Source organism: Haemorhous mexicanus, chromosome 23 (genome assembly GCF_027477595.1).
Source record: "Haemorhous mexicanus isolate bHaeMex1 chromosome 23, bHaeMex1.pri, whole genome shotgun sequence".
Lineage (NCBI taxonomy): Eukaryota > Metazoa > Chordata > Aves > Passeriformes > Fringillidae > Haemorhous > Haemorhous mexicanus.
Window position 1 is genome coordinate 6,064,589 of NC_082363.1, and position 20,383 is coordinate 6,084,971.

General features: G+C 39.7%; 1 protein-coding gene across 1 annotated transcript in view; it reads right to left on the reverse strand.

The window, feature by feature from the left end:
- PRKCZ (protein kinase C zeta) overlaps positions 1-20,383 on the reverse strand; it is a 39,861-nt gene that overhangs the window by 16,636 nt on the left and 2,842 nt on the right. The window contains exons 3-7 of the mRNA XM_059866442.1: positions 18,325-18,446; positions 16,402-16,491; positions 15,974-16,024; positions 3,429-3,514; positions 556-687 (exon numbers count right to left, since the gene is read on the reverse strand). Coding sequence (XP_059722425.1) covers positions 556-687; positions 3,429-3,514; positions 15,974-16,024; positions 16,402-16,491; positions 18,325-18,446 — 481 coding nt within the window. The remainder of the gene's footprint in view (positions 1-555; positions 688-3,428; positions 3,515-15,973; positions 16,025-16,401; positions 16,492-18,324; positions 18,447-20,383) is intronic.

Here is a 20,383-nt window from a genome sequence, read left to right on the forward strand (position 1 = left end):
GGCAAAGAATTGGTAATGTCAAGGCAAGTCACATACAATACCAGCAAAGAAAAACACTGGTTTAAGTCACAAAAAATATGATACAACCACCAGTGAAATACAGGAAAGGGCTAAAACTGAGATACACAGATGTTTAAAGCCCAGGAAAGACACCAGCACTGGCAATGGACTGAGGGCCATGGAGAGGAAGGGAACAGCACTGGAGAAACTGAGGTGTCAGGAACAGGAAAGCAATAAGCCTTTCTGAAAAGAGCAATGCAGAAATTATATCACTGCCTTAGTTCTTAAAACATTCCCACAGGCTAAAAGGAATAACTTCTGAAGCTGTCAGTGTCTAATGGAGAACTCAAATTCAAGCTTGAGCACACTGAAGTCACACCACAAGCTTTTTTTCTTTTTCTCTCTCAATCCAAAGGCTTGTCATGCACAGAAACTGAACCCCAAATACTCCCAGGTGTTACAAACCCACAGCCATGCCCCCATTTCATCACTCAGGACACATCTACCACAAGGCCAGAGTGGCAGCCCTCAGGCCTGGCCAGAGCACACACTCACCATATGCCTTTTGCAGGTCAGTGGGACAAGGATGTGACAACGTTTATGGACCAGCAGCTTGCAGTTGATACACTTGTAGCCTTGCCTTGCGAGCCCCCATATCCTTTCACTGCACTGGCCACAGTAAGCTCTCTGCAAGCCACAATGCACATCATCAGTTCCAGGAGCAATCCCTGCTGCAAGGGAGCAGCTCTCTAGCAGCAAGAGCCCATCCCAGTCACCCAACAGATGTTCAGGAATAATTTTAGAATGTCCAGAATTACAATAATAGCTGAAGGTTACACTTCACACCCAGAACTCAGCTAAATGCAGTTCTTCTTAAATGAATGTTAGGAAAACAAATACCTCAAGCATATGGAACACATTAGAGTGTGACATTAGCAAATCATTTTTAGAGAATAAGTCTATTTAGAATCTCAGGTTTTGACAGAGGTCACCCAAACAAAACTGCCAGAAGTTTGTACTACACAATCATGTACAAGAAGCACCCAAACTGACTGTGTTGGAGAACACAGGCACAAAACATTAAGCAGACAATGTATAAAAACTGTTCTACATCTACACCTATACATTTTAACAGTGGTAGAAACTTTGCATAATTAAAACCCATTAATCATGTCTGATATCAAGCCTCTGTGTTGCACTGAGCATCAAAAACCTATGGTGTTTTTACATATGTAAGAAGGGAGCATGTGAGTTAAATCAAAATGAGGGTAAATGAGGAAGCCAGACATCCTGCTGCTGACTTGAACAGGAGAGGTTTTTAAATCATTGTTCCAGTGTATGTTACTATGGTCAAACAACAATCTGAGATCCTTGCACACCAAGGAGTCACCCAGGCCCAGTGACCCTCCCCACACTGCCAACACAAAACTCACTCCTCATCCCCTGGCTGCCAATGCTCTCCAGCCATTCCTGCAGCAGGCTGGGGCAGTGCCCATCACCCTGCAGCTGCACAGGAGCCTTGCTAGTCCCAGCCCAGCTCAGCCAGACCTCCCAAAGCTCTGTCCCAATGCCCCAGTGCCAGCCTGCTCCTCCCAGTACACTGCAGTCACCAGATGCTCACACCAGTGAGTCACACACACTCCTGCCCAAAACTCCTCAGCTCCTGAAAATCCCTGCTAGCAGTGCTGGAATAGTCAAAAACCAATGAGCAAAGAATGGAGCATTTCTTCAAACAAGCATTTTTATATTGGTATGAAATTATTGTTGTACTTTGGCAGCTGTAGAAAACAAGACTTAATTCCATTTCCCTCATCTGTGCAGCCAGTCCTCCTCGATCAGGAGGAACCCAAACTGCACTGCCCAGAGGAAAGAAAAATAACCCAAAACTGCCTGATGAGAGGAAGCCTGGGACATCTATTGCCACCTCTTCCAAAATTCCTGGCCCACCAGACTTCCTTCAGTATCCTTTTATAGGTTTTGCAGCAGTACTATTAAGACTAAATAAAACCTGTCAGGCCCTGAGAGGAGGGGCAGGTCCCAAATTCCATCAGAAATTCAGGTAACCCTTTCATACCTCTCACATGCAGTCAAAGCCACATCAGAGAGTTCACCTTTATGTTAAGTTCAACAAGATTAAAATTGAAATTTTTGCATGTGTTCATTTATCTGAATGTTCTGAAAAAGTTGCAAAAGGTTCCTTTGAAACAGGAATGAATTCTTAAGGCAATACTCCAGCCTTAAAAATTCCATCAACACTGAAATTTGGTATTGAATTCAGTAACACAGACATGACCATAATTTCACATTAATTTATCCATTTTAATGTCACATTTTCCAGTTTATGGCAACCTGCTTACTGACTTCAGCTGGATGTGATTTGTGTTCTGGCTCTGAATGATGTCACTTGCATGCAGGTATAAAAGCAGTCTTGTTTAGGATTGTGACATCCTAATGTGGACATCAAAATCTCTGTGTATATTCACTACTGACCTCATTGCAAATAAAACATCATTATCTATAACATTCTGGATTATTAATGTGGCAGTATGCATTCATAGTGATCCAAAGGAAATATGTTGGCATTATGTAGCAAATAAACATTAAAAGTTTACTTTCATACATTTTATTCCTGTAGTACATGATACAAATTCATGTGATAATTCATATATATGATATTTTAAATATATTTAGTGATAAAATGCTGAGTTTTAAGGGGCTTTTCCTTCTTTCAGTGCATTTTTGGGGTGGGAAATTTTAGAAAAAACTCTTATTTCAATTATTAGAAAAAATGTCCCTGCTGAATGAAAGAGTTAACTCTTCTGAGTGCACTCAGATTTGTGTGGAATTCCCCCAAGTACATTTATATATATGCTGCAATACTTAGGCATAATGGGATAAGTGAAGGAGGTGTCTCAGCCTTAAAGCCACATTCACTTGCTTATGTGGATTAAATCAGGCTCTCCAAATGCAGCTGTATTTCAGCTCAATGAAAAATCTTTTGTAAATTCTTGGATTGAGTAGTACCCCAGGTACTAAACAGTTAAAGCTCACATCAGCAGCTGTAACTTTTATGGATGGCAAAGTGTTCTGAAGGTAAAAGATTTTGCTAACAAGCAACCAAAATCACAGGACTGGAGAGAGGAGAAGCTGCTCCAAGGATGTAACAGTTTAAACAGTCCCAAACACAGTATTTTAGACTTTAAAAAGAAATAATTCCCACCAATCCTGCATTAACTCAAATTCAAACAGAGCCAAGTTTTGCCTGCTCGTTATGACTCGAGTAACACCGCAGAGCCCGAAATGTCACATCAACAAGCATCCTGCTTTTCCTTTCTTCCCAACACTCCAACACAGAAAAAGCACAGACTGAGGCAAACAATGAGCACAGAACATGAGCAAAGCCCAACGTTTCATGCAACAGTACTCACTCTGTTAAAACGTTTGGCTTGAAACAAATGCCCATTCACTCGGTACAGCTTCCTCCATCTTCGGGCTCCCCGGCGGTAGATGGATTCTAGGGAAGAAACCAGAAAGGTGTAAAGCAGCAGCATGGCAGCCCAGCAGCACCACACACAGCAGGGGAAGCAAGTTGTGACTCAGAACAATCTTGCTTTCCTAAATATCAACGCACAGCCACAATCCCTGGGGATTTGGATTTTTGAAGGCGGCCGTGAGTGACGGCTGGGGCAGGATGTGCTTTCACCGCTGCCTCTCCCTTCCCTCCAGCCCTGTCTCTTTTCCCTCACATGATCATAATCCCGTTACAGCTCCGTGCTCTGGCTCAGGTGAGAGGGACAGAGCTGTTAAAGGAGCAGCTCCTCGGGGAAATGGCGCTGCTGCTCTGCCCTGGCACCTTCCATGGACACGCACAAAGGATGGCTGCTACTGATAGCGTGAGACGTGTTTGGTACTGATAACACCTCACACATGAACATTCAACATGTTCTAGGTCTGCAGAGTTACCTCATTTGACTTCATTTTTACCTTGACAGTAAATATTTCTTTTGTTCAGGCAGGTCAAGTGCAGGTCCATGATTATTTTTAATATATTCTAAACATAACAAATCATTTAATCTGCTTAAGCCAAACCCAGCATCTACTCCAAGTTACTTTTGTTGTGACTGTTTAAATGCAGATGAGCAGCTTCTGTGTGAATGGCTAATTAGAGAGTTTGGTATTTAATATTAAGTGTTGTGCCACAGGGGTCCCTTTTAGAGCTGCTCACAGCTGTAGGAGTGACACAGCCAAGCCCTGCACACCACCACGGTCAGCAGCTTCCCACAGCTGGTACAGGTGGGTTCTGTGGGGTACAGGAGCTATAAAGATTCTGACAGACTTGATTTATAATTGATACTTAGTCAGATGAAGCAGACTGTACATCTATAATCCCCAGGAACTAATGCAAAAGCATCTTAAATCTTCATCTTCAATGTTACTTGCAAGTTTCAAACATCCACACCTCATCAAAGATGAAGACTATTTTTTAACAGAAAAAGACAGAGACATTTTCTGTGTCAAATGATAATGCAAGTAGTAAAAAGTTTCTTTGTCAAGAAATTATTTTAACATTATATTGAGCAAGCCAAAACTCACAGGCTACTGACACGCAATGTGTGAACACTGGCTGCAATACTGGGTCTGATTTTAGATCCTCTATTTTTGTCCTTCCAAAGGAAGCATTGAAGTTTCTGTGATTCCACATATCTACGGTGCCAAATCCCCAAACATTCATACCTACTCTATTTGCATGTGCAAATGTTTACTGTGCAAGCATTTGAAACAGACACTGCACTATTAAACTAATTGTTAACAATTTAGAAAAAGAAAAGCAACCAGCTCCTCCAAGCAGCTAAAGGACTGCACACCCAAAGTGGCAAAGATGCAGCTACTGGAACAGAGATGTAGACTGGATGTGGCCATTTGACTCAAACAACTCTTCAAAAGCTGCCAAGTATCAACTTTAAAGCAAACTTTTCTCAAGTGCAAAGAAAATTAGAATGAGACCCTAGCAAAATGACTGCAAAGTTTTTAACCAAAATCTGCTCAACCACAAAGACCAGTGGAAAACCCTTCCACCATTTCTAGGGTGACCTTTCACCAAGAGGAAAAAAATCTCCACAAGGATTTTTTTTCCAAAATAGTTAATTAATTCATTAGACAAAGCACCATATGGAGGCAATGTAATACATCTGTGATCTGAACATTAGCTTATCACTGACATGAGGAATATTAAGTGAATGATAAGTTAACGAGCAGCTTGTGCTGATGAAGTCTGTAAATAGAGGAGCAAGTCACCTGCCTAATTAATGATAAATATTAAATCAAAGACAGGGGTTTATAGCATGTACTTGTGAGGCAACAGTCTAACAAAAACTGAGCTTAATATAGCCCAGCTTGAAAGAGTGGGAGCCCCTACAATTGATCTCCAGGACTGCCATGGTTCAGTGCAGGGGCTGAGGCAAATCAATCCCTATTTCCTATTCCCTGGCTCCAAAAGGGGCCAAGGTAAAAAATGAGAAAACAGCAATGCCTGCAAGACACACCTTTAGAGCACACATTCTATTATTACTACACATTAGGATTAAATTTCTATGACAGAATAAAACCCTCTTGCTCACTGAGGATCCAAAACTGGGACAAGTGGCTGATGCAGCACACGGTGCTGCCAGGGACCTCAACCCCTGGAAAACTGAGCTGGCAGGAACCTCATGAAAGGGGACATCCTTCCCAGAAACTCCCCCAGGATAAGGCCAGCCTATAAAAAGCAGTTTGAGTTTTCAAGATCATCCTTATTTTGAAGCATTATCAGCTACAAGGCCCAGCTAGAGCTCTACCAGATCAAAGAAACCACCTTGAACAATAATCAGATTCATAAAATGGCAGTAAGTGCATACCTTGAGTTAAGAAACAATTTATTGTCAGTGTTGTGGGAACAAAGCTCTCAGCTGACTTTGCCTCTCATCCCTCCACATGACAAAATGAACCCAAACAGCATTTTCAGGGACATGTTTCTAGAGCACTTCAAAATAAAACAAGGAATGGATTCTGTGATTCCAGGTAATCAAGAACTAAACCAAGTTTTTACAGGATTGATCCCAGCTACCTAGAAGAAGGAAAGCCACCACAAAAGTCTGATTATTTAATTACTGAGCTTATTGAAAAGGGCTATTTTTTAATTTATTTCACAGCACACATCAGTTAACTCATTAAGGAGTTCTAGTTGGCTGCTTGCAGTCTGATGGAGATGATATACTTCTAATTAACCAAAGCAATCTTTTCTGATGATTAATATTAAACACAAGATATTGCCTAACAAAAAAAAAAAAAATTACTTCAAACCCTCATTTTGTATCTGAAAACGTTTAGATAAAAAAAATCAAGTATACTTTAAGCTCTTAGCAGGGATAGCAATTTTTCATTGGGGAACACAAATATATTTTTTGAACAGAATGAAGGTGCAGAACTTTATGTACTTCCAAGATTGGAAAATGGCAAGAAAAAAACACAGGCTTTTTCAAAGTAAAAGTACAAGGGAAATAAAAGTACTCAAAATAAAATTAACCAGCTGCCTCTACCTAAAAAGCAGTGGGGAACAACTGACAGTTGCTGCTGTGCAATTCTTCCCTCTGTTGTCAAACTGTGCAACTACATCACTAACAGTGGTGCACAGGAAACCCTGCAAATAGATTTGATATTGGCTTTCCAGTGACATTTTCTAGGACTGGGTTTGGGCTTCTTTCCTCATCTTTTAAAGAACATTGTAGAAAAAAGCTCTAAGGAAAAACATGAACACACAAAATTTACCTGTGGATATAAAATGACAAGCAATGCCTACTGTTCAGTGTTAATTCCAAATTAATTTATCCACAGAAGATACTCCCCAATACCATAACGAGGTCTGCAGAACTTCACAGAAAGAATCAGAACTTGGTGCTGAAAATCTAACTTGGAAAAGCAGGGGAAAATAGGAGGCACAATTCCTTTCCAAATGACAACACAGTTGGTTTCCACCAATGAAGGGCAGTAAGATGGCCACAAAAATTACTCCCTCTTCATTTGGATTTCCAAATGCAATTCCAAAGCTGGCTTTTATGTGATCCAGCCCTAATGAAATCTGCTCCTATCCTGAGCACAGAGGTAATTTGCTATTGCTGCAAATCACTTCTCAGAGATTAATACAACTTGTTTACAGGCCAATTACCCAGCCTGCCAGCTGGACACTACCAGAATGCCCAGTTTTTGTTTTGTTCTTTTAATGTTGTGCTGAGCACACAAGTGAGCATTCTTTCAAAACCAACTCATGAATTACAAGGGGGAAATTGATCCTGGCATTTCAGATAGACTGGACTTGATAAAGAAATTACATATAAAGGTAGAACACATTTTTTTGGACACTAAATTCCAAAGTACACTTTGATAGCACATTGCTTGACATCTATTATTTAATTTCCTACAAACAGGTACATTGAAACAATTTACATGCTTCAGAAAGCAATTTTAAGACATACTTTGGATGTTAAGTGTCCCTTCTATTTATGATGAATAAGCTGCTGCATACAATTGAAGTTGGAAAATGAAAAGAGTATCCTTAACAATATGGAGGTATTAAATGCTTTGACCCCTTGCAGTTATTGCAAAATATTAAATAGTCAGAAGAGAGCTTTTTAAAATTTAATTTAAGGCTGATTAGCACTTGGGAAACCATCTCCCCATCCTTTTCTTTTCCAACAGACACTAAAATTAACTACAAAGTCTGTGAAGAAAAAGCACAGTTAGGACAGCAACAATGACCAAGGAAGTATAGGATCAGTGGAGAACCAACAAGGAAACAAATGTCCCTCAGAGCAGCAGCATTTACTGCAGCACAGCTGGGTGAGCACCCTTCCCAGTGCCTTGGAAGGGGCAGCTGAGTCCCACCTGCACTGCACACACCCCCAGTGTCCCCTCATGCTCTTGGATGTTCACCTTCAAATCCTGCTGCTAAAATGGCTCTGTGGCACTGCAAGGTGACAAAGTCACACCTCCAGAGACAATGCCACGAGCACAGCAGTGCTAACAGCTCATTTGGAGAGAGCCTCTGACTCACAAGTGTGATTTTATGTGCAATTTATCAGATGTACTTGAAAATAACAAAACAAACCAAGTGTTACTCAAGAAATGGTCACTAAGTCCAGAGAGTGGCTGCTGCCCCAGCAGTGACCATGTCCTGGTTCTGAGCATCTCTGGGCACATCAGTGACCACAACCTGCTGATGTCCTTCCCTCCTCAGCCTCTTGTGCTGACACTTCTGCTGTTTGCAGGCTGTCCCAGACACAGGATGAAGTGCTGCTCTATTTGCTGCTCTAATTTGAAAGAATGTTGTGAGAAGGGCCAGAAGACAACTGGTGCTGAGTCCGTGCTTCTGAAGGTGATCAACATTTTTGTTTAGGAAAGAAAAAAGGTTCATCTTTTCACTTCTCTGACTGGGCCCTCTAAGTAATTTTCAATTCACAGCCTTTCATGATGGTTCAGTGGTCACATGAACCCTAAAACCAAACCTGCATTGCATGGTTAATAGTAAGTCCAAAGGCTTCTTTTGAAGATTGCATCATTAATTCTCCCAAAATAAAAATCACTTTCATTAAAAGATTTACTACAGTGAAAAGTGAATTTAATGTTCTATTAGCATCATTTAGGAGCTGCATTAAAATGTTTGATCAAGCTGAAAGAGAACTGAGCCAGTACTTATTTAAAATATTTAATTCTTTTATTTAGCTAACTTAGGACAGAAGTACAGCAAAATGAAGTTCTGAACACATAAGCAATCTGCAGCATCTGTATCCACTTTCAGGCCACTGTTTTGTTCTTAAACTTCTCTATCTTAGTAGATCCATGAAACAATACTTTCTATTATAAATAAAAGTCTGATAACAGAAATTCTGTCTTTTATACACCCTGGAATCACTGAAAAAAGTTACCAAAAAAGGGAGGAGCAACCTAATGAAGTTTGGTGCAGGAATTTGGTTCTGCTGTATCTCATCAGCAGCCTGCATGGTTTAAGACCTGCTGGGAGTCTTACCCTAGACCTGAGAGCTCACATTTCCAAGAAAATGCTCATCCTTTGAGCACATGTAGTTCATACCTGTGGGTAACTGAAAGGGAGCAGAAGTCCATTCTTGTGACTGATTGAGACAGCAATCAGAAGGAACTGAACCCACATTGTTCAAGTGTCATCAGTTAAAACTTGGTCAGATCTAGCCTTCACCTAGTCTTTATTATCTTAAAAAGCAAATTGAAAATATATTGAAAAATATATTTTCAATATAATGAAAAGGTCAAAGGAAAAACAAAAAGATAGCTAATGACAAATCCCTGAGAAAACATTATAGAAGATTTTGCTTGAAGAGTCCCATTTCCCTGGCTTCTTGTCCTTTAGAAAACGGTTAATTGATTTATCTTATCCTATGCCAAACATGATTTTAAAATTAATTTCAGCGTATTTGATCAATTGTCTTTATTTAAGTTGAAGCCCTAGTCTTGTCTTCTTGCACTGAAACATTCCACTGGCTGTGACCTGTCCCATCCACCCATTTCCCCCTCGTTCCAGAGTTACCTGGACAATTCTACTTGTACTGCCATGTGCTACTGCACATGAAGCTGCTCATCACAGAACTACCAAAAGTTTCCAAAACATGTGCTCGGAATGAAATTGAAATTAAAGTTCATTAACTTTGGATCAGAGTTGACAAAGTAGGAAAGGGAGTCTTGTGCCAGTCACAGGGCACCAGCACTGCTTGACTGAAGAGCACTAGAAAAGAATATAAATCATTGGAAGAAGCATAGACTAGCATTAGCAGCAGTAGTAATTTATTGTAAAAATAAAGGCCATACTAAAATCCTGGAGTACTGCCTTGAAATAGCTTCTGGTTTCCTTTTAAACACATCCCCAGCTAACAACTCAAGGACAAGCCCTAACAGATGCAGGAGAAACAGCAATGGAACTCGAGTTACAAATGAGGCACTTTCTGGTCAATAGTGAGAAGATCAGTTTTGCCTTTTTCCACTCCCATGGCAGCTCCTTCCCCATGTGGTTTCAGGATGAACTGCACAGTCTGTCCCCCTTCTCTCCCTGACAGTGCTCAGGGCTCTCCTGAGCCTCTCCTGGGAGCCACCCTGTCAGCAAGCCTCAAGTTTGCTGCTTTTTGCTTTATTTACCACCCAGACTTGTACTACTGCAAGCCCTCAGAGGCTACAACTGCTATCAGAGCCTCCCAAGGTTTGCTCCTGGTGCTCTCCACTCCAAATGAGCAGCAGAATCTCACACACAATCTGGTTTCTCACAGCAACTCCAAAATCCAGGAGATCAATGCTGAAGAGCCCATATACCTGCCCTGCAGGCCTCTGCTGTGAATTCTGTGGCTCAGTTCAACATAAAAAACCAGAACTTGCACAGAGCAACTCATTTCCAAAAGTGTTACACAGAACCCAAGTATAATAATATATCATTAACCTTGGTTGTATCAGTGAGGAGGTTACACATTAAACAGCTCTTCAAGCTACTGAAACACACAGGCCTAACTGGGGTTTAGCAGGCCCACAAATATTCACTAATTCCAGCAAAATCAAAAAGCTTCACCACCTCCTTGCCCATTTAGTTACCCAAGTGCCTGAATATCAAGAGTGGATTTACCAATTTATAAGATATGAGACATAACACAGGGAGAGGAACTAGGCATTACATCAAAGAGAAGCTTTCTGAAACCAGGTGACATCCTTTCTGCATTTAATATACTACATCCTGAGTAACAGCTAGGAGAGGGGAAGTGGAATAAAGAAAAAACAACACAGACTATTTGCTATGACACCTTAAAAATCAGCCCATGCAGTCCTTAGTCCATTGTGGTTTTAGTCTATAGTTTATAAATTGTAACACAAACATCTGTTAAGACACCCAGCACCTTTAATTAAGAGCAGATCTCAAACCCACAATCAGATATGTGCTTTATTATTTTATGCCTGAATTATAAAAAGCAAGGTCTAGCCCTTTATTCTTCATTGGACATTTCATAGCTAAGAAAAGTGTTGAGATAATTAAGAATTAAAAATCATGAGATTATTATAAGCAAACCAGACCTTTAACTACAATTCTGTTCTCAGTAACTTATGCTGCCTCACAATCTGTCTCTTTTTCAAATATGTTACATATGACACAAATGTGGTGCAGTTAAGACAGAGGAAGAAATTTCAGGTATTCTTGAGAAACTATGACACAGCTATTTTTGAATCCTAAGCAAAAATATCTTACATTAAAATAGTACAGTCCCTCCCTCCCCCCCAGTTCAATTACTAAAATCCAGGAGAGGGTTACTAGCAGTTTCAAAATTGCCTAATTATCCAGTGCAATCCAATCTACGTCTTCAGAACAGTCTCTATGGTGGCAATAGTTCTTTTCTTCATTGGGGGATTAAATTGGTTCACGTGCTCTGAATAACCTAATCACTGCTGCCAATACAGTAACAAATGAAGGGAAAAACCTGCCTTATGAGCTAGAAAAATATTTACAGGCCACACTACTCCAGCAAGAAGCCTTTTAAAGCTATTTCACAGTATCAGGCAGGACATAAGGCAAAATCAAATATCTATACCTAAAATAAAAAGCCCACAACAACAATTAGGTTACTACGATACCTTTACTCAAGCCTATGATGAAATTTTCAAGGAAGATGGCTTGGGGGGAAAATGAAGTCCAAACACCTAATGCTAAAATACTGAGCAGATAAACAAAGAGCACAGGAGACATGCACAACACAGTGTAATCATTACCAAAAAAATAAGGCAGCAAAATCAGCCAGAAATATTAGAAAATAAAAACTATCACACTAACGTAATAAGTGCTAAAACATTTCAAACACATTCATTCCCTTCTGTTAATTAATTTAAAGGTTTCCTAGTCTGCATTCTCCTATTTAACGAAGCCAACAGCAAAACAACCCTAAAATTTGCTGGCACTAGCTATCCAAACCCAAGATGAATTTTAATATTAAATACACAGATCTATTTGTAAAGCAGAAGTGAACTAGCACAGTTTGTTCTGACAATATTAGAAACTAAGTAACCCTTAATTCAAAACAAGTATTTCACAATTAAAAACAGCCATCAAGACAATCCACTAAGCAAAATTCAACAAAAAGGCCTCAGAAAATGATGCTCCTAAATGGTCAGCCTCTACATCAGCAATCCTACAATAAACAGGCCCTGAGCACATACCGTCAGGGTTTTTGGGATACATTTCCTTCATTAATCTCCAATATTAGCAGCAGCAGCATCACTCACTCTTCCGTTCCTCTCCTCCTAAAATACATTCCCCAGGAGTCCTTTCAATGCAATTTTATCAGTATTTCCAGGAGGTCTCTCAGCCACATCCCTACGCACAGAGGCAGCAGGAATCTCTGCATTTGTAACAATCCATGGCTGCAAAGGAGGGTGGCAGGCACAGCGACTGTACCATAACCAAAATGCTGAGTTCTCTCCTCTCCTGCAGCACACGTACACACAGCCCGCGTCAGTGCCCGCCGCTCACAACAGCGACCACAATGATGACACAAAATCTACAGAAAAAGCATGCATTACTCACTGGGTTTTATTCTTTAGCCTCTTCAGCACGGAATTCTTTACAATGTAGTAAGTACGAAATGAAACATTTTCCCTTTATTCCACGGATGCCGCTGTGTGAATACCATTAGACATCAAGGACAATAGGCAGGATCAGCTCGAACATTAAGAGCAAATATTTAATGGAAGACTGGTTACCCCCGTCTCTCCCTTTCACATCTCTGCCTCATGTATCCAGGCACGGGTGGTACTGGCTCCCTTGAGAGGCTGTAGCTAGCAGCTGAGGCACAACTAAAACATGGCATGGATGTCAAGGAGCTGATGTCACCAAAACAAGTATTTCTCTGATAAAGCCGGCAATTCCGTTAGGGAAGTCCGACAAATCGATGGGAATTGTTCAGCTGGACGTGCCGTGTTACACAATGCACTGCAGCACCAAGAGTGATAAATCAGATCAAGATCTGTCAGGGTAAATAAGCTGAGACTCCAATAACTAAGTTATAAAGCTGCCAATCAGCTGCTGGGATCCACACGCGCTGTCAGGAGCGCTGGCACCTCGAGGCACAGCAGAGAACACACCGAACGCCTCTGAAACAACCTTGTTTATTCCATTCTAAAACTGCTCAGCCACTGCAAAAGTAAAAGTGAAATGCAGGACTGGTCTAAAAGTCTGCCATCTTTATCAGGAAACACTGATCGAGCACCCAAGGCTCCAGTCCAGCAGATGCTGGGAACGCCCAGGAGAGGTCACATTCAGTGGCTGGGAAGGGATGGGAGACGTTTCAGCAACGCTGTCACCTCCCAGCAGCACTGCCAGCACAGCCAGCTCAGGGAGAGGGGCTGCTTGTAACCACAGCTGTGCTCTTACTCTGGGAGCTGGGGCTGGCTCCAACAACAAGCACAGAAATTCAACACAGACAATACAAATGCAGATGCTGGAGACTGTGCAAATTCTGTCTCACAGACAGCAGCACATCAATATAAGAACAAAGGTTCTTCAAGCACAGAAATAACTTTCCTTAAGTCATGCAAATGGAATTGAAATATTAGGCATGTGGTTTATTTCATTAATACATTACAGGCTTTTATTTCAAGCTTTGCTGGCTGGTACAATCTCAAAACCATATCAATTTAACAAAGGTGAGGATAGGCAGCAACTCTATAATTAAATTTCAACATAAATGCAAACCCTCCAGTCTGTATTCCTGCACTCTTCTTCCAAAGTATTATTGTTCTGAAGGAGCTGGAAAGAAAAACCCTACAATCCTACAGAAATAGAGATTTGCACTTCAGAAGACCACAAACTATTGGAAAGAGCCCTCCATGACCTAACATGGAGACATCTGAGCAACAGATTGGAAATGCAATTATTTCACAATTGAATAGTTTTATTTAAAAACTCCATTTCAAACTGTCTGTAGTTCTGTAACAAATGAGCAATCCACACTTAGAACTGCTAATTTAAGTAGAAGCTCATTTTGGATAGACCAACTACTTCACTATTTATTTGTCTCTGGAAAAAACCTGAGGCAAACACATCAGCTCCTTTATAGTGCAAACGTGATGCTCCAGAAAACATATCCATGTATTACATAAAATTCTCACTTTTAAAGGGATTTCCTATGAACATAACTGCAGCAATAAAGACACAAAATAAGAAATTTAAACAGGATTAATATTTTCTGAAGCAAAGCAAATATTTCAGTCCTGATAAAATAAACAGTTCCTTAAATCAACTGTATTACCAATTCCACTAACATTCCCTTACAGTCCAAGTGCAATGCAGATATTTGTTGTGGGCCTTTGGCTAACAAGCAACAATACTGAATGTATTAGTCTATGATAAATTACAATTTAAATACAATTTAATAGCTCTGTTGCAAAAAATAGTTATACCTAGGCCACTAGGCCCAATTTCCATGCAGGCCCCACAGATGCAAAGAGGTAATGTGCCTCAAATTAATTCATGAAACCATGAGAAACCTGACCAGAGATCCCTTCTCAAGCACATCCAACTAAACAGGATTTTAAACAATCTGAGTGTGATTCAACATGACCTGTAAAACCATAGAGGGAGAAATACCCTACAGACACAATAACCAGGTCAGCTGAGCCACTCTCAGCTGTGCTTTCTGCAGCTCATCTCGTGGCTTGAGAGAACTCAAACTTCAAACAAATTAACACAAAAAACTTTCCTATTAGAACATCTACACCTTTAATGAGTTCATTAAATTAGGTGTCTCAAGGATAATTTCTTTAACTCTTCTCATCACAGTAGAAGAGCCTTTATCTGCTGTCATTGTTCAGAAAATTAGAAGAATTATTGTTGTACATTTACTTTCTTTTTTCTTTTTTAAAAGACAATTTTAATAACCTAATCAACATGAAAACTTACCTGGTTTTTACAGTCAACCTTTCATCTACTGTAGTTAGATGAAGTTAGATGTAGAAAATCATATTTGAACTCTAACTTTTTGCTATTTATTTCACCTCTCTCCATCCTCATAGAAGTTCTCAATAGGTAACTTATTAGCATAATAGCATTCTTTCTCTGATTAAAAATAGCATTCACAACTATTACCACTGCACTACTCATCTTTAGCCAGTCTGTCAGTGTAAATCCTCATCAACCAAGTACTTTTCTCCTAGTATGTACTACTTGCTCTTATCAGCAATTAGTTTTATCTCCTCTCATATTTCTCAAAGAGAAGAGCAAAGGTCCTTCAAATTCCTCAGTTAGCTTTTTTTTATACTCCTGTGAGCAGCCAAGCATCATCTGGTACCTTTTGGCACCCAATTATTCCCATTCCTTTCCTTAACATTTACCAAGATATGAACCAAAGTCCTGATGTCACCCCTCTGTAATGAGAGCTGACTATACAGCTATTTAATCCTTTTATCCCTGTGCAGTCCAGGTTATTACAAATACAGGTAAACCATACCAATTATGTGTCCTTCCTCTGGAGGTTTATCTACCTCTCACAGGATTATTTTTATAGAGATTAATAACCTTTTTATTAGAATGGCTTTATCTCCCTCTTCAGTACATAATTTCTTTTCTCTGAAACTTAAAAAAGCAAAAGAACCACAAAAAAAGCAAAGGCCTACATTCAAATAGGCATCTAAAATCCTGTTGTCTCTTCCTCTGAATGTATCAACAACAAAAACCAGCATTATTCCTCAGAAACATTAAAACACTGCTGCAACACTGATTTATGCAATTTGTCTGTTGACAAAATGTAAAACATTTTGCATTCTTTAAAGAAAACAAAACAGAAACACACATATGCAGCACTAGATTATGAAAATCCTTTAATATATTTCTTTTCCGTGTGACCAAAATAAAAGTTTAGCTAGAACTGGAGAACATTTTAGTACTCACGATCTTCTCCTGGACAAGGCATGCCGGGTTTCTCTGGAGTACTTGGGAAAACTAAAACAAAAACATGAGATTTTTAAGGTAAAAGACTCTCAGTAGTACCTTCTCCTTGATTCTTGAATATATTTACACACAGACAGTTTTTGGAAGCCTTTAAATAATTCTACATGAGAAATGATGCAATCAAAATTTGGTTCTAGACTGGCAGGAGCTCATACTGGAGTAAAGCATGAACAAATCTGTGCAGTGCTGAACTCAAAGCCTTCTGCACAACTCCAGCTCTGAGCTCCACTTCCTTCCTCAGCATCAAACTCCAGGGCAGCAGCTGCACAAAGGATACTTGACAGGCAAGGGAGTCACTCCAGCCTGGCACTTAAGCAGCTGCTGGGATTATCAGACACACAGGGGTTCCTGAACTGTGCAATACTTGCCATGAATGATCAGCCCTTGGTCTCTGTTCTGACAATACAAACGGAATGCTTCCTCCAGCTCCATCTGAGATGAGATGGTACAGGGGTCACCTGACAAAGAAAGCAACACACAGGCACATTTACCACTGAGGAATTTCAATTAGTAAAAAATGTACCAGCTGCAGGTATTGCCTTTCTTTCAATCACTTGATATTAAGCTGGCATTTTGATCAAAGCCAAAATGGAACAACACAATTATTCCTTCCAATTTCATCAAAACTGGGTAGACAGAACTATCCTATAGGATAACAAGAGAATGAAAGTGAACAGATATGCCTAAAGATCTCCCCCCCATTTTTTTGATGTCTGCTTGTGGTCACATTATCAGCATTACCTTGGGAGGGTTATTTTTGTTAAAACTGGATAATTAATCCATAAATCCACTTAAGCAGACACACGTAAAGTACAGTACGTCACAATGCACTGAGAGCCAGCAAAGAAGCAAAGGTGTCACCTGAACCCCTGTCCCTTTGTGGAGCAGCCACCTTCCTGCATCACACCTTGGGTGACAGGTGACCTTAGGATATCCAGGCCAAGTGATGACACCAGTGTCAAGCAACATTTGAACTTTAATTTCTTATTTTTAAAAAATGTTCTTATTTTGTAAAATTATGAATGCTGGGCCCAGCTACCTCTCTTTGTAGGCTACTGCTGTTGATGATCTATAAATGCAGCAATAATGCAACATGAAAGACAAAAGAATTATTTGTACTGCAAATCAACAATCCATATTCCTTGCATGTTTACAGGATTTTATCATGAGTGAGCTATTCATAGTTCAAACCTTTTGGATCTTGTCAAAAACAAAGAAACACTAGAAAAGCCCAACAGAAAATCTATTTTCTCCATCTCTTGGTAGGTTTTGTTTATTCATTAAGCCATCGGCAATTGTTTGCTTTTAGTTAGTTCAAAGAGAACATCTGTTTGTGCAATCAGTCAAATGAACTTAAATTCCATGTGGCAATAAGTGGAAACACTTGCATGCAGAAAGAGGATAACTCACAAAACCCAGGAGGATCAGTAACAGCCAACACAGCAGATTGGCTGAAACTCAACCACGGAGACCCAGGAACCAGAGAAAGGTTGTACAGGTATTCAACCAAGACTAGAGGAAAATACTCACTAGAACAGAGACTAAATAAATTCTTTTTAATTTAAGTAAACTTCAAAAAGCCAATGCAACAGAGAGCCCAACCAAGAAACACTTAACAGAACTCCTGTCTTAGAATACTCCAACTCAAAACTCAGGGGGTTCTTTTTCCCTGCCATAATCTTCCTTTATTAGCAGGCATGCAGTTCAACCAGCTAAGCACAGGCAATGTAATCATCTTCCATGGCCTTCTGATCAGGTTACTTCTTACTACACCACCATTAAACTGAGGTTGGTACAGGTGCCTCTGTCCTTCTTGGTATTCAAAATATAAAGAGTAAAATTTAGGAGTATTAATACTTGTCCTTGGTGTCTTAAAAAGGGCTGAGTTGTCTTTGACTACCAGCTACCTCCTTGCAAGGTCAGTACTTTGAAATTCCATTTACTCAAACAACACTATCAGCTAAGAGAGCTATTTAAAAAAACCAAAACACACCATTAAAACTATTAGCCAAACCAGTCTGGTATTTTTCCACCTTTCTGTATTCAGTTCTAGTTCTGCAGGCCCTGGCTTTGACCAGGTGCTTCCGTAGAAGAGAATTCAGGCACTACTGCAATCAACCCTGATGTCTTAAGTTTCATTTCTGCAAGCTTCCTGCTCTGGGACAGGGCTCTGCAGTTAGGCATTTAGAAACAAAAAAACTCCACAGTATATTTGTTTATACAAGCTCCTCAATGCCCCTTCTCTGTACCACAGTGAACAACAAACCCTGAGAAGTATTTCAGTGCAATACCTTCATCATCAATCCACTTGAGGGTAATTGGCTGTTCCTGCTGCAAGTTACACATCTCATGCACTTCATCACAGAGCTCAGCATAGCTCATTGATGCATCCAAGTTTGTTATCAGGATGTCCCTGCAGAAGATGAAAACACCAGCTTTTAGCAGAAAATACCTGCATATTCCAACAGTTCCACCTACAGACACCAAGCTGCAGAACATACAGAATGAGCATTCCTCATAGAAAACACTCCCACTGTGCCAGCAGGATTACACCTCACAGTGCTTAACTTAAAAATACTTCAGTGGGGAGGAAATAAATGTGTTAATTACCCCTCTTTAATGCATGTTTACTCGGGTGAGCCAAGCTCCCTTATTATAATTATCAGCGCTTCAAGTGTTGTTAATAAACAAACCAGAAGCTTTCATAATAATTTATTTTTTTTAATCCAGGTGCTTCTTCCATCAGGAGATAAATAAAATCTCAATTCTTGTAAAATCCTTTAAAACAGAGGCTTTACCTCACATCCACTATATTGTTTGAGATGAAGCTTTGATTAGGTGAATTCTCAAAAGATGTAATTACAGGAAAATTCAGGTAAAATCTTGCTCAAATTCTGCATCTTACACTCTACCTTCATAGTGTTTAGAACATGAACCCAACACTGAACTCTCTTTGTAAACAATACATTATCTCAGGAATTTGTGACAATAACTTTTGATATAATGGAAGTCCACAAGTCCTGTCAAACAGGTCAAATACTGAAAAAGGAAAAAAGATTACAGCAAAAAAAATCTGATGGTACAAACAAGACTTTCTACTACTTTTAAAATATTTTTCAAATAACTGACTCTGGGAAATCACTTAATAAGCGTAAAAAGAAAGAGGAGATGAACTTAAATCATTCCACTGCCTTCAAAACCTTCCAGAGGACAATTAGGAAACTGTTTTGTAGTTAATGGTTACTGGCACGTGTGATTCTTTCCCCTCTTACTGTAATACAGCAAATATATCAGAAGTTGTCCAACATGACTGAGATGATTTTCCTGTTTCCATACTATGTGACAAGTCATTTTAGAAAAAATGTTATACAACATATTCTGCCTACTTATGTCTTTCAGCCAGCACTTGAACAGTACTACACTGAAATAAGAAACTTAAACTCCACAACTTACATTTTAAATTATATGCATTAATAACTTGCCATTTTGCCTTGGCTGAGAAAAATTACTATAAGCAAAGCTGTAAACCAATCATCTTAAAGAACTGGACTGTTTCAAATTCAGATTAAAGCACTGCTACCTTTTCAAGTGTATCTTTAATCTATACTTTGTAGTGCTCTTAAAGAGCAGCAACTTAATAATTCTTCATAACAGCAACAGCAAAAGAAATACATATGCTGCCTGCCAAGCTGTACATCCATATCATCCACAACACAGAGCTGTCAGGTGAGGTTGAGTTTAAGAACATTTCCCTATCAAAGAAGTCATGTTTTATGCATTTATGAAAGTAAGAGACCAAACTGGTTCTCACAGCAATGTTTGAGGGCTGGTGCAATGCCTTGCCCCAAGACAAGGGCACCAACGGATGCATTTCTTTAATGCTCATGATTTAAAAGCTCATTGTTTAATGCACTGCCACCACGAGCCACTGGTGGAATCAGGCAGCAGTAAATCTGTGGTAACCATGGACAATCACACTTTCACAAGTATCCAAATACAATTCAAAAACTGAAAATACACTGTAAGACAACACTACTACACTCACTATAAACTCCAAATAAAACTGGCAACTACTAATCAGCCTTGAATCAGCTCTAAGTAAGTCCCACAAGGAATTGTTAAAATTATTACAACAGATGTCATTCTACAAGTAAATTAATGAACTTCATATCCATGATGTCCACGCTCCTTTGAGCTTTACTGTATTTAATCTTAACATCTCTACAGCCACATCAGGCAATCAGGGCACAGGGAAGTGAAAACCATTCCTTGTTTATCACTAAACAATCCAATGGGACCCTTTTAAAACAAATATTTGAAAGTGGACACTACACAGTAATATGAAGAGCT